General features: G+C 39.4%; 1 protein-coding gene across 1 annotated transcript in view; it reads left to right on the top strand.

Annotated features, from left to right (window-relative positions):
* LOC124121100 (hepatocyte growth factor receptor-like) overlaps window positions 1-13,907 on the top strand; it is a 46,857-nt gene that overhangs the window by 3,055 nt on the left and 29,895 nt on the right. The window contains exons 2-3 of the mRNA XM_046484067.2: window positions 4,796-4,975; window positions 10,888-11,016. Of these exons, the coding sequence (XP_046340023.2) occupies window positions 4,796-4,975; window positions 10,888-11,016 (309 nt within the window). The remainder of the gene's footprint in view (window positions 1-4,795; window positions 4,976-10,887; window positions 11,017-13,907) is intronic.

Raw genomic sequence — 13,907 nt, 5'->3', positions numbered from 1 at the left:
GGGTTATCGATCTGAATTACGGAATCACCGAACAAAATATGGTGCTGTATATACTCAAGCAGTTTGTTTACACCGTTATACTTCACTCGAACATATGACAGGCATTGAAAGCATATAAGCACGGCAACTTGGTAAGCTAACATGAGGTGGGCATCCCTAAAGAAAACAAAGCAAGCTTTGCAAGGCTTTCGCTCTACATTGCGCATCACCAGTATGACGTCATATCGCTCATTGTGACGCAAAAAATATGACGTCACAGTCGTATATAGAAAAGCGCCAAAATTCCAAGCTCTCTGTTGTCTCCAAAACGTAAATACATTCCCTTTGTTGATTTCTGTCGTGTTTTCTGCACGTAATGTTTTGCCACACATCCTTTGAATATTGTAGTAACCGCATCTGTGCATTTCGTAACCTGTAATTGTAGATATAATTATTTAAATATGCCTAGCGACAATGACTGAAAATAGTACTATTCTGTGAATATTAGCTTCCGTGGTGATGCGGCCGTCAAACCAGCTGTTTCAATCAGAGGGGGTTTATTGAGATTTAATAGCCTCTGATTGACCAATCAGAATCGAGTAAATTCCAAATTCATTTGTTTGCCTCGGAAACAATTTTGAAATTAGTTACACACATGTGAGCGAACATCTCTACTCTGCATTAAATATATTTTAACAGTCAAGCCTAATGTTTATGCGCATATATGGCTTGGGGGCTTTGGTGTACACAGATTTCAGAAAGAGAAAAAATGCATTTGATGGCAGATAATATATTTCTCCGAGTTGGTCTCCGAACACCTAAAGGTATAGTCAAAATCAAGTGTGGAAAGATATGCTCTTAATATAAACGTTGTATGTCGAACTTTAAAAAAAATTGGTTTAAACACGATTTGCACGAAGGCCGTATTCCAAGAAAAGTATACCATATGATTATGTACCATGACAATCTTGGCAATAACAAATACGTTATCTCTTATGCGTCACATATTTTTGACGTTTCGGTGTAGATCCTAACATGATCACTTGCTTGATAAAGGTGTTAGGATCTACACCGAAACGTCGCACTAATTGCCATTAAGAAGTTGTTCATCCTAAGGACGCGACTTACTTCATCACACCAACTTCTAAATGCCACTGAAAGAAGTTATACGATTAGCAATGGTCTACATGCGGCTTATCTCAATGCCCGACGGCCACATGTTGTTCCGCCGCTTACAAATGGTCATATTGCCAACAAACGTCAATGGTTTACACGACGTCCAAACTGGGGTAATCGTCGCTGGTCATGTGTCATGATTTGCAATGAGTCCTGATTCACCTTGCACTTCTTTGACAGGCATGGTCGTGTCTGGCCACTTCGAAATGAACGTCGAGCAATTGTAAACCTCAGACCTCATGACAGATTTGGCGGTGGATCGGTTATGGTGTGGGGCATTACTATGCATATTGTGCAAAGAAGGGTCTCTGGACAGTAGTATCGGGAAAACATACTGACACACTTTGTTGTTCCTTTCGCAAGGCGTTTTGTTTCTCAGGACGACAACGCCCGTGCTCATCGTGCACGAATCATCGATGCTAACCTCCAGGAACGCAACATTCATAGAATAAAATGGCCATCAATGAGCCCAGACCTTCTCCAATTGAACAAAACTGTCTTGGACATGAAAGGGAGACGTGTGCGTCAACGTCAGAGGCCGCCGGCTACGTTGGTACAGACTCCCTCTAATCGGCATTGGGGGACTCATACGACGTATACCTCGTCGAGTGAATGAATGTTTGACAAATCATGGCGGTATTACGCACTACTGATCCAAACACGTCAACTCTGAAGGTTCCCATCTTTCCCCTATCGTCCTTAAAGATCGTGGCGGTCATAACATCTACTGTCATACGTCACTACCGGTTGTAATGTGTTCCCAATTCGTTCATTATTATCATACAGCTATAACTACAAACTAACATCTCTTACGATTTTGGAAATTTGGAGATCTCGACGACCAGGGAAAGCCGTTGATGTTGGCATTATGAAGGTAGTTTACCGTGACATGAGCTGTGGGCGGTGGAGCGTTGTACTGTTGAAACAGCTCCCTCTGGCGGTCAATGATTAGAAGAAGGTGAGGTTGAAGAACTTGATTCATGTAGCGATTTGCTGTCAAATTGCGATGACGAAGGTGGAACAGTCGAATGTAGCGATCCTGTGCAGTGGTCGTAACTCGTGGTCGGCCGGTTCTTGGACGGTCTGCAGTGGAATTGACCTGTGTATATCGGTCCCAAAGGGGGCAAATGGTGCTGTGTTGGACGTTGAAGTTGCGTGCAAGAGAAGACTGCGATTCCCATCTATGGATATGCCCTATGGCGATGTTCCGACCGGCAGCGTTGAGTCTCGGCATTTTCGAACTTGAAAAATGTTGACAATTGAATGACAAATTATTGGCTTCTGTTTGCCTTTTAATAGCCACTACCACGAGTTGCGAATGCCATAACTTGCATGTGCACTTTGCTTTACTGTTTTCCTCCCTGACATATTTGAAAAAGTATGAAAACAATGCCGTTTAAGACATTGCAAATAGACAATTGCTGCGTTTTGACGCACCCTTTGTCAAATATCAGGCCACCAACATTTTCCAATAACATATATCCAATTTATATATCGGATTTTTTGTGTAGTCAGGTTCAATGAACTACATTCTACCTGTGCGTTTCTTTTTTTAAAGAGTGTATTTCTAAGTTCCAAAATGTATAAATGTTTATATTGATTTTGGAAATGTACATTGGCCTTTGGCCTGCATAAACACGAAATACACTAAAAACTAAATATATAGAGGTTATCACGCGAGTGTGTTTGGGGATGGTAAATATCCTGCATTAGGAATAAACATTGTATTTAGCGAGCCTTGGCGAGCTAAATACATAGTGTTTATTCCTAATACAGGATATTTACCATCCCCAAACACACAAGCGTGATAACCTCTTTATCATATAATGTCATTCTTTAATTCTGTGCTTTAAAATCGCTTTCCCTCTCTCACAAACATTACCGAAACATTGCGAGTTTTCCTGGAATGCGCGCATTCATATTTATTACGTCACAGGGTAAGTGATGTGTCAGTCGGACAATGACAGTAGCCAATATAGTTCCAACTAAAATCTGTTTCTTATACAGTGGTGAAGCAACATATACGCAAAACAACAGTTGTTTTTTCTTGCCTTTCGCGGCAATTCATCGGTCTGTCCGCTAGAGTTACTGCCCTTTGTCAAAGGGAAGCTACTCTAACCCTAGTCTATGAGACGTCACGGCCACGGTCAGACGATGTTGATAGTCGGTCTGTCCTGTCATAACGTTTAGAAATGTAGTCAGATGTACACACAGCGACAAAACGAAACAAAGTAACAATTCAAACATATTTCGGCCAAATCCAACTATTTTAATTTGTGGAAAAGAATTCAAGCCGCAGAGGGCTACAAGCACAGATATGGCTACTGATCCCGCTTGGCTAGGCCTCGGGTCGTGCCCTCGCAAAATTGTTTCGAAATCTCCAAAGTTGCCAAAACTTATAAAATGCCTTAGCTACGTCACAGTTAGACACTTAATTTCAGTATATTAGACTGTTTTGTTTTATAATGATAGCAATTATACCTGTAGTTTATTCAGATTCCCGATGGTTAATTCTGACTCGATCGCCGAATGACGAGGGCGACGCCATGTTTGTTTATAAACAGTGAAAGTAGTCCTACTTGACCTTTGATATTTGCATCTCTATCCGCATATGACCCCAACGGATATCGTTTTTATCCGTTGGCTTTATCCTGCCGAGAAACCTACCTATTATATGATAAATTTCAAATATCTGAAAAATAGATGTTCCAAGGCTGTTTCATAGCCCATATGTAGATTTCACTGTGTTGAATAAACGTTTGTTTTCCGTTAAACGCCGAATTCAGCATTATTTCAGCTATATGACGGCGGTCTGTAAATAATCGAATCTGGACCAGACAATCAAGTGATCGATAATATTGACAACGATCAATCTCTTCCAGATAGGTTGTCACGCAATCAACCAAGTCACCGAGCCGGACCAGGGGTTCCATTAAGTCGCTTCTTACAACCAGTTTATATAGTTTCTGGTGAACTAATTCTGAAGAATATCACCTAAATGGATAATACCAAACCGCGGATCCAAAAATATAAATCTTATGACTCAAAACGGTCCATGGCACATTATAGGGTTTGGGCCTGTCATGCACAAATCGCTATTTAGCTTTATAACGGGTTGTCTCATGTTTCGGTCGCTGCGATAAAATTTCCCATGATGGGATTTGAACCACGGACCCTTTGATCCTTGGTGGAACGCCTTGTCCACATGACCAAAAAGGTTAACCCCTTCAGCAAGCTGACAACGTAGGGATATTATCTGTGTGATATATTTTGGTCTGTCTTGTATGTAATCATCGACCTTACAAAAACCAGCAAAAAGCCACAACGCGACAATGTGACAAGTGGCCAAAATGTGGCGTTGTCGCGTTGTCGTATTGTCGCATTGTCGCGCTTTGGTTAATTTTGACACTTTTTGCTTGTTTTCGTAAGGTTGACAATTAACAATGCGACAACGTCCCTTCTGGAATTCAATTGTCTTTAAGTATATTTCGTTCATCGTGTTACATTTCGTATTCATTTAGTTACGGTCATCTACCTTGTAAGGGTTTATAAAGATAACGACAAAATATATGTGTGAGTGAGGAAGAGAAGGGTATTAATATAAATATCTTTATTAAAATCAAATCAGATATTTTTGCAGGAACAATGTCAGCCGTGTCAACGATTTGAGTGTCATCGAACGTTCAAGATAAAGGAAGATTTGAAAATCTTTAACGATTATGCTTACCGAAGCAACACGACTTTGATCACGACAGTGCTGCAAAGTAAAGACGACACCGTCAACGTTGGTACTTCCACTGGACAAGTGTTACAATTTCATGTACGTGACTTCCTTGTTGATCTGTGTATAGTAGCATTGGTGTCTGTAGGACTACGTGACATCCTTGTTGATCTGTATGTAGTTGTATTGATGTCGGTGGGACTAAGTAAGTGACTTCCTTGTTGATCTGTATGTAGTATTGATGTGTGTAGGACAAAGTAAGTGACTTCCTTGTTGATCTGTATGTAGTATTGCTGTGTGTAGGATAAAGTAAGTGACTTCCTTGTTGATCTGTTTGTAGTAGTATTGATGTATGTAGGTCCAAGTAAGTGACTTCCTTGTTAATCAGTATGTAGTATGGATGTCTGTATGACAAAATAAGTGACTTCCTTGTTGATCTGTGTGTAGTATTGATGTGTGTAGGACAAAGTAAGTGACTTCCTTGTTGATCTGTCTGTAGTAGTATTGATGTATGCAGGTCCAAGTAAGTGACTTCCTTGTTCATCTGTATGTAGTATTGATGTCTGTAGGATAAAGTAAAAGACTTCCTTGTTGATCTGTATGTAGTTGTATTGGTGTCTGTAGGACAAAATAAGTGACTTCCTTGTTGATCTGTATGTAGTACTGATGTCTATAGGAATACGTACGTGACTTCCTTGTTGATCTGTATGTAGTATAGATGTATGTAGGACAAAGTAAGTGACTTCCTTGTTGATCTGTATGTAGTAGTATTGATGTCTATAGGACTACGTACGTGACTTCCTTGTTGACCTGCATGTAGTAGTATTGATGTATGTAGGACTAAGTAAGTGACTTCCTTGTTGACCTGCATGTAGTAGTATTGATGTATGTAGGACAAAGTAAGTGACTTCCTTGTTGATCTGTATGTAGTAGTATGGATGTCTGTAGGACTAGGTAAGTGACTTCCTTATTGATCTGTATGCAGTAGTATTGATGTCTGTAGGACTAAGTAAGTGACTTCCTTGTTGACCTGCATGTAGTAGTATTGATGTATGTAGGACAAAGTAAGTGACTTCCTTGTTGATCTGTTTGTAGTTGTATTGATGTCTGTAGGACAAAATAAGTGACTTCCTTGTTGACCTGTTTGTAGTAGTATTGATGTATATAGGACTAAGTAAGTGACTTCCTTGTTGATCTGTATGTAGTAGTATGGATGTCTGTAGGACTAACTAAGTGACTTCCTTGTTGATCTGTATGTAGTAGTATTGATGTCTAAAGGACTACGTACGTGACTTCCTTGTTGACCTGCATGTAGTAGTATTGATGTATGTAGGACTAAGTAAGTGACTTCCTTGTTGACCTGCATGTAGTAGTATTGATGTATGTAGGACTAAGTAAGTGACTTCCTTGTTGACCTGCATGTAGTAGTATTGATGTATGTAGGACAAAGTAAGTGACTTCCTTGTTCATCTGTATGTAGTATTGATGTCTGTAGGATAAAGTAAAAGACTTCCTTGTTGATCTGTATGTAGTTGTATTGGTGTCTGTAGGACAAAATAAGTGACTTCCTTGTTGATCTGTATGTAGTACTGATGTCTATAGGAATACGTACGTGACTTCCTTGTTGATCTGTATGTAGTATAGATGTATGTAGGACAAAGTAAGTGACTTCCTTGTTGATCTGTATGTAGTAGTATTGATGTCTATAGGACTACGTACGTGACTTCCTTGTTGACCTGCATGTAGTAGTATTGATGTATGTAGGACTAAGTAAGTGACTTCCTTGTTGACCTGCATGTAGTAGTATTGATGTATGTAGGACAAAGTAAGTGACTTCCTTGTTGATCTGTATGTAGTAGTATGGATGTCTGTAGGACTAGGTAAGTGACTTCCTTATTGATCTGTATGCAGTAGTATTGATGTCTGTAGGACTAAGTAAGTGACTTCCTTGTTGACCTGCATGTAGTAGTATTGATGTATGTAGGACAAAGTAAGTGACTTCCTTGTTGATCTGTTTGTAGTTGTATTGATGTCTGTAGGACAAAATAAGTGACTTCCTTGTTGACCTGTTTGTAGTAGTATTGATGTATATAGGACTAAGTAAGTGACTTCCTTGTTGATCTGTATGTAGTAGTATGGATGTCTGTAGGACTAACTAAGTGACTTCCTTGTTGATCTGTATGTAGTAGTATTGATGTCTAAAGGACTACGTACGTGACTTCCTTGTTGACCTGCATGTAGTAGTATTGATGTATATAGGACTAAGTAAGTGACTTCCTTGTTGACCTGCATGTAGTAGTATTGATGTATGTAGGACTAAGTAAGTGACTTCCTTGTTGACCTGCATGTAGTAGTATTGATGTATGTAGGACAAAGTAAGTGTCTTCCTTGTTGATCTGTATGAAGTTGTATTGATGTCTGTAGGACTAAGTAAGTGACTCCTTGTTGATCTGTTTGTAGTAGTATTGATGTGTGTAGGACTAACTAAGTGACTTCCTTGTTGACCTGTTTGTAGTAGTATTGATGTCTGTAGGACTAAGTAAGTAACTTCCTTGTTGATCTGTTAGTAGTTGTATTGATGTCTGTACGACAAAATAAGTGACTTCCTTGTTGATCTGTATGTAGTTGTATAGATGTCTGTAGGACTATGTAAATGACTTCTTTGTTGAACTGTTTGTAGTTGTATTGAGTCTGTAGGACAAAATAAGTGACTTCCTTGTTGACCTGTTTGTAGTAGTATTGATGTATATAGGACTAAGTAAGTGACTTCCTTGTTGATCTGTATGTAGTAGTATGGATGTCTGTAGGACTAACTAAGTGACTTCCTTGTTGATCTGTATGTAGTAGTATTGATGTCTATAGGACTACGTACGTGACTTCTTTGTTGACCTGCATGTAGTAGTATTGATGTATGTAGGACTAAGTAAGTGACTTCCTTGTTGACCTGCATGTAGTAGTATTGATGTATGTAGGACTAAGTAAGTGACTTCCTTGTTGATCTGTATGTAGTAGTATGGATGTCTGTAGGACTAGGTAAGTGACTTCCTTGTTGATCTGTATGTAGTAGTATTGATGTATGTAGGACTAAGTAAGTGACTTCCTTGTTGATCTGTATGTAGTATGGATGTCTGTATGACAAAATAAGTGACTTCCTTGTTGATCTGTATGTAGTATTGATGTCTGTAGGACAAAGTAAGTGGCTTCCGTGTTGATCTGTATGTAGTACTGATGTCTATAGGAATACGTACGTGACTTCCTTGTTGATCTGTATGTAATATAGATGCATGTAGGACAAAATAAGTGACTTCCTTGTTGATCTGTATGTAGTATTGGTGTCTGAAGGACAAAGTAAGTGACTTCCTTGTTGATCTGTATGTAGTTTTCATGTCTACAGGACTACGTACGTGACTTCCTTGTTGATCTGTTTGTAGTAGTATTGATGTCTGTAGGACTAAGTAAGTGACTTCCTTGTTGATCTGTATGTAGTAGTATTGATGTGTGTAGGACTAAGTAAGTGACTTCCTTGTTGATCTGTTTGTAGTAGTATTGATGTGTGTAGGACTAACTAAGTGACTTCCTTTTTGACCTGTTTGTAGTAGTATCGATTTCTATAGGGCTAAGTAAGTGACTTTCTTGTTCACCTGTATGTAGTAGTATAGATGTCTTTAGAGCTAATAAAGTGACTTCCTTGTTGACTTGTTTGTAGTATGAATGTCTATAGGACTAATTAAGTGACTTCCTTGTTTATCTGTATGTAGTATTGATTTCTATAGGACTAAGTCTGTGACTTCCTTGTTAATATGTATGTAGTTGTATTGATGTCTGTAGGTCCAAGTAAGTGACTTCCTTGTTGATCTGTATGTAGTATTGATTTCGATAGGACTTAGTAAGTGACTTCCTTGTTAATCTGTATGTAGTTGTATTGATGTCTGTAGGTCCAAGTAAGTGACTTCCTTGTTGATCTGTATGTAGTAGTATAGATGTCTGTAGGAGTAAGTAAGTGACTTCCTTGTTGATCTGTATGTAGTAGTATGGATGTCTGTAGGACTAACTAAGTGACTTTCTTGTTGATCTGTATGTAGTAGTATTGATGTCTATAGGACTACGTACGTGACTTCCTTGTTGACCTGCATGTAGTAGTATTGATGTATGTAGGACTAAGTAAGTGACTTCCTTGTTGACCTGCATGTAGTAGTATTGATGTATGTAGGACTAAGTAAGTGACTTCCTTGTTGATCTGTATGTAGTAGTATGGATGTCTGTAGGACTAGGTAAGTGACTTCCTTGTTGATCTGTATGTAGTAGTATTGATGTATGTAGGACTAAGTAAGTGACTTCCTTGTTGATCTGTATGTAGTATGGATGTCTGTATGACAAAATAAGTGACTTCCTTGTTGATCTGTATGTAGTATTGATGTCTGTAGGACAAAGTAAGTGGCTTCCGTGTTGATCTGTATGTAGTACTGATGTCTATAGGAATACGTACGTGACTTCCTTGTTGATCTGTATGTAATATAGATGCATGTAGGACAAAATAAGTGACTTCCTTGTTGATCTGTATGTAGTATTGGTGTCTGAAGGACAAAGTAAGTGACTTCCTTGTTGATCTGTATGTAGTTTTCATGTCTACAGGACTACGTACGTGACTTCCTTGTTGATCTGTTTGTAGTAGTATTGATGTCTGTAGGACTAAGTAAGTGACTTCCTTGTTGATCTGTATGTAGTAGTATTGATGTGTGTAGGACTAAGTAAGTGACTTCCTTGTTGATCTGTTTGTAGTAGTATTGATGTGTGTAGGACTAACTAAGTGACTTCCTTTTTGACCTGTTTGTAGTAGTATCGATTTCTATAGGGCTAAGTAAGTGACTTTCTTGTTCACCTGTATGTAGTAGTATAGATGTCTTTAGAGCTAATAAAGTGACTTCCTTGTTGACTTGTTTGTAGTATGAATGTCTATAGGACTAATTAAGTGACTTCCTTGTTGATCTGTATGTAGTATTGATTTCGATAGGACTTAGTAAGTGACTTCCTTGTTAATCTGTATGTAGTTGTATTGATGTCTGTAGGTCCAAGTAAGTGACTTCCTTGTTGATCTGTATGTAGTAGTATAGATGTCTGTAGGAGTAAGTAAGTGACTTCCTTGTTGATCTGTATGTAGTAGTATTGATGTCTGTAGGTCCAAGTAAGTGACTTCCTTGTTGATCTGTACCTAGTATAGATATGTGTAGGACCAAGTAAGTGACTTCCTTTTTGACCTGTATGTAGTATCGATTTTTGTAGGACTAAGTGACTTCCTTGTTGATCTGTATGTAGTATTAATATGTGTATGACCAAGTAAGTGACTTCCCTATTGATCTCAATGTCGTGTTATTGATGTATGTAGGACCAAGTAAGTGACTTCCCTATTGATCTCAATGTCGTGTTATTGATGTGTGTAAGACCAAGTAAGTGACTTCCCTATTGATCTCAATGTCGCGTTATTGATGTATGTAGGACCAAGTAAGTGACTTCCCTATTGATCTCAATGTCGTGTTATTGATGCATGTGTGTAGGACCAAGTAAGTGACTTCTCAATTGATCTCAATGTCGTGTTATGGATGTGTGTAAGACCAAGTAAGTGACTTCCCTATTGATCTCAATGTCGTGTTATTGATGTGTGTAGGACCAAGTAAGTGACTGTGTGTGAAGTAGTATTGGTGACTGTAGTACTATGTTCGTGAGTTGTTTATCTCTTTTCAAGTAGTCGGAATATGTATTGGTCCTATCAGGTTTGAAGCCTTAACATTACAATGTATTACCTTGCGGACTGCGTGTTGAACTTAAAATGTTCATCACATTTGACATTGGTGAGGATTTCAACATCATCACTGAGAAGCAAACACATTGAAGGTACTGTTAATCAAGTGATATGTTAGAAAATACATTGCCAAGATCTCCATAATAACATTCATCTCTCATTACATTTTAGCCTTCTCACTATTACACAATTCTTACTCAATTTGCTGTTACAGACCGGTGTTGATGGGAACCTTTGTCTGAGCAGCAACATCAGCGTCAGCAGTGACAGTTCCCCTACACGCCGTGTCGTCGTCCGAGACAGCAGCAACACCTTGCATCTCTTTACCATCGGCAGCAACACGGCGAGTGTTTTCTCATGATATCTTAACAATGTATGACCCTTTCCACACACACAAACATAAGACGACATTAAACAGATATTTAACGATGTGACAGTGCGGCAATGATACACACATATAGTACTTCTACAACCATCATATTGTGAATCTGGCAATTCAGCATATATAACCAGATCTCACCAATGGGATGCTTATTAATTAACCATGTGACAGTGGCACTGCACCAAAGCTTGGCACTAACCAGCATCATGGCAGTGCGATATTGATGCATTGACCATGGCACTGCATTATTTATACGACATGGTATTATGTCAGTGAATCAAAAAAACAACGCAGATTTTAGAATTGTGTCGTAATTATAAATGTTTTATGTGTACTGTGTATGACCTAAGGTCTTGCAATAGCGGAAACGTTGACATATTTGATGCCAGATTACTCGGTACAGCCAAATCAAACGCACCACTTTACAGAGACATGGGCTGAAAAATAGTCATTAAACTTACTGGCATGACGGGGGCACGGGTGGCCCAGTCGTCTAAGGCGCCGCGATTCGCTGTGCAGAGTTGCGTCCCTTGGGCACGCCAGAAACCTATGATTGTGGGTTCGAATCCCGGTTCGCCCCGATTATGTTTCTAGGTTTGTCAGCACCATACCCGTGCTCGTGGGTTTCACCGAAGTGGTAAACGTCTGAGACCTGCATCACTTCGGGCTTTCCTCCCACATTAAGCTGACACGCCGCGATATAACTGGAATACTGTTAAAAGCGGCGTTAAACCCAACTCACTCACTCACTACTGGCATGACTGTCATCCCAAGAGTACAGGGAAACATCAAGCAAACGTCAACGCAACAACCATTTATCACCCGTGGAAACGTCTACAGTCCTATTTCCTTGATTCTATATGTCTTCTTTGACGAGTTGGTTTCTCATTGACGTTAACATTATGAGGTGTACCATACAGTGTGACCGTTCTTCCATTAAGTAACGTGTAGGGCCTCCCTGAAAAACCTTTACTCATTCATGTCGAATCAACCCAGGAAGTTTTTTCCTTGAACTTGTAGCTTCGTGGTTAAAGCGTCCGCACGCCGAAGGTAGATTCTCTACATGGGTACAATGTGTGAAGCCCATTCCTGGTATCCCCTGCCTTGATATTGCTAAAAGCGGCGTAAAACCAAACTCACTCTCGCATTCCACACCCCGTCTCCAGGCTTGTTGACACCTTCCATGTAAAGGCAGGACAATGGAGTAATCGTTGTTCCCGCTGGGTCTTTTCTCGTCCACAATGTGTCCTTCACCTATCGAAGAAGTCGATTGAATATAACTATTGTCTGAATGAATGTTCCCGAACACTTGCACATTTCAAACAAAATTCACATTCACCAGAAAATTATGTAACATAAGAAAGATATTTTTTATTAGTGTGTGTCTTCGCACGATTTTTTAAAATTCACTTGAAACATTGTGTTAAAATATATGCTCGTACAGAGATACCTTAATATCTTTTTGTCCTGGAAGACGCATGGTTGTGTTGAGCTCCGCGGAAAGTAACGCGATCATTCACTGTTGATAATAGGGCCGGACGGTTCTTGACCAGGCTCTGCCAACTCTTCCAGTTATGTTTGTTCTTGTTGCATCTGAACATGGAATCTTTGATGTGAAACACCCTGCCTCTACGATGGGAAGGAACAAACTGCAAATGTACTTTACATCAGCCATGTCATTGCTTGATTAGTCTGTTCCTACCTGTAGCACATTATTGCTCACCAACTGAATTTTGTTTGAGACGACCCCTCATGTTATCAAAACTTACATAAGCCTTAAAGGATGCCGCAGGTCGCTTTGGTGAGTCTGAGACTTGTTGTGTTGTCTTAAAAGTCGAAAGGTCGTGAGACGCCACCGTTAATAACTATTCATGAACTGTCGTCAACAAGTTCCAAGCATGCTAAAGTTACTAAAATATAATAAAAAAAAGAGAGAGGTGTGTTCTTAGAAGTGGCTATATAGATAATAGTTACTCACCATGAAACTCAAGTGTCTGCATACTCATTATTCAAGCATGCATTTAAAGATTAAGTAAAGAGTGGCACATGCTTCACCTCATGTGTCGATCGGTCCAGATCACTATTGTACCTTTTACTATATGATGTCACAGGGCGGTCGGGTAGCCTAGTGGTTAAAGCGTTCGCTCGTCACGCCGAAGACCCGGGTTCGATTCCCGACATGGGTAAAATGTCTGAAGCCCATATCTGGTGTCCTCCGCCGTGATATTGCTGGAATATTGCTAAAAGCGGCGTAAAACCATACTCACCAATGTCACGATACAACTTACATAATTTTATTCAATGAATCTGGATCGGTCAATAGGCTTATGTCAATACCTCTCCAGTACAAGTTATATACATGAAGACATGTAACAAAATAATACATTATGATCAACTAAATATAGAATACTAAACGAGCTCCCGTGTAATACCAATTTTATGAAACGAGTGAATAGTTGTGGTATCTGACGAGCGAAAGCGAGTCAGATACCACAACTATTCACGAGTTTCATAAATTTGGTTTTACACGGGAGCGAGTTTAGTATTTTATTTATTACTTGCAATTTATAACGTTTTTTGAATTATACTGTTGAGTATGAATAGGCTGACACCTACATGATCCACGATATAGTCCAATTGAGTTTAACAGAATAATACTTCAAACACGTCAAAAGTTGAAACGTATGAATTTCATACCATACAACGGGTCTACCTTTAGAATTCACAACATTATCGTAGGGCTAAGACTTTCGCATCTCACATACTTTAACTTAGACCAACGACTGCCGTTGGGCTACAATACGATCGCCTTGTGGAACGAGCCTTGCACCTCAAAGTTTTCAATAACGTCA

The sequence above is a fragment of the Haliotis rufescens genome, unplaced genomic scaffold (assembly GCF_023055435.1).
Source record: "Haliotis rufescens isolate VD_foot unplaced genomic scaffold, xgHalRufe1.0.p SCAF_16, whole genome shotgun sequence".
Classification (NCBI taxonomy): domain Eukaryota; kingdom Metazoa; phylum Mollusca; class Gastropoda; order Lepetellida; family Haliotidae; genus Haliotis; species Haliotis rufescens.
Note: the sequence above shows the minus strand (reverse complement) of the source record. Positions and strands in the feature narration are given on the sequence as shown.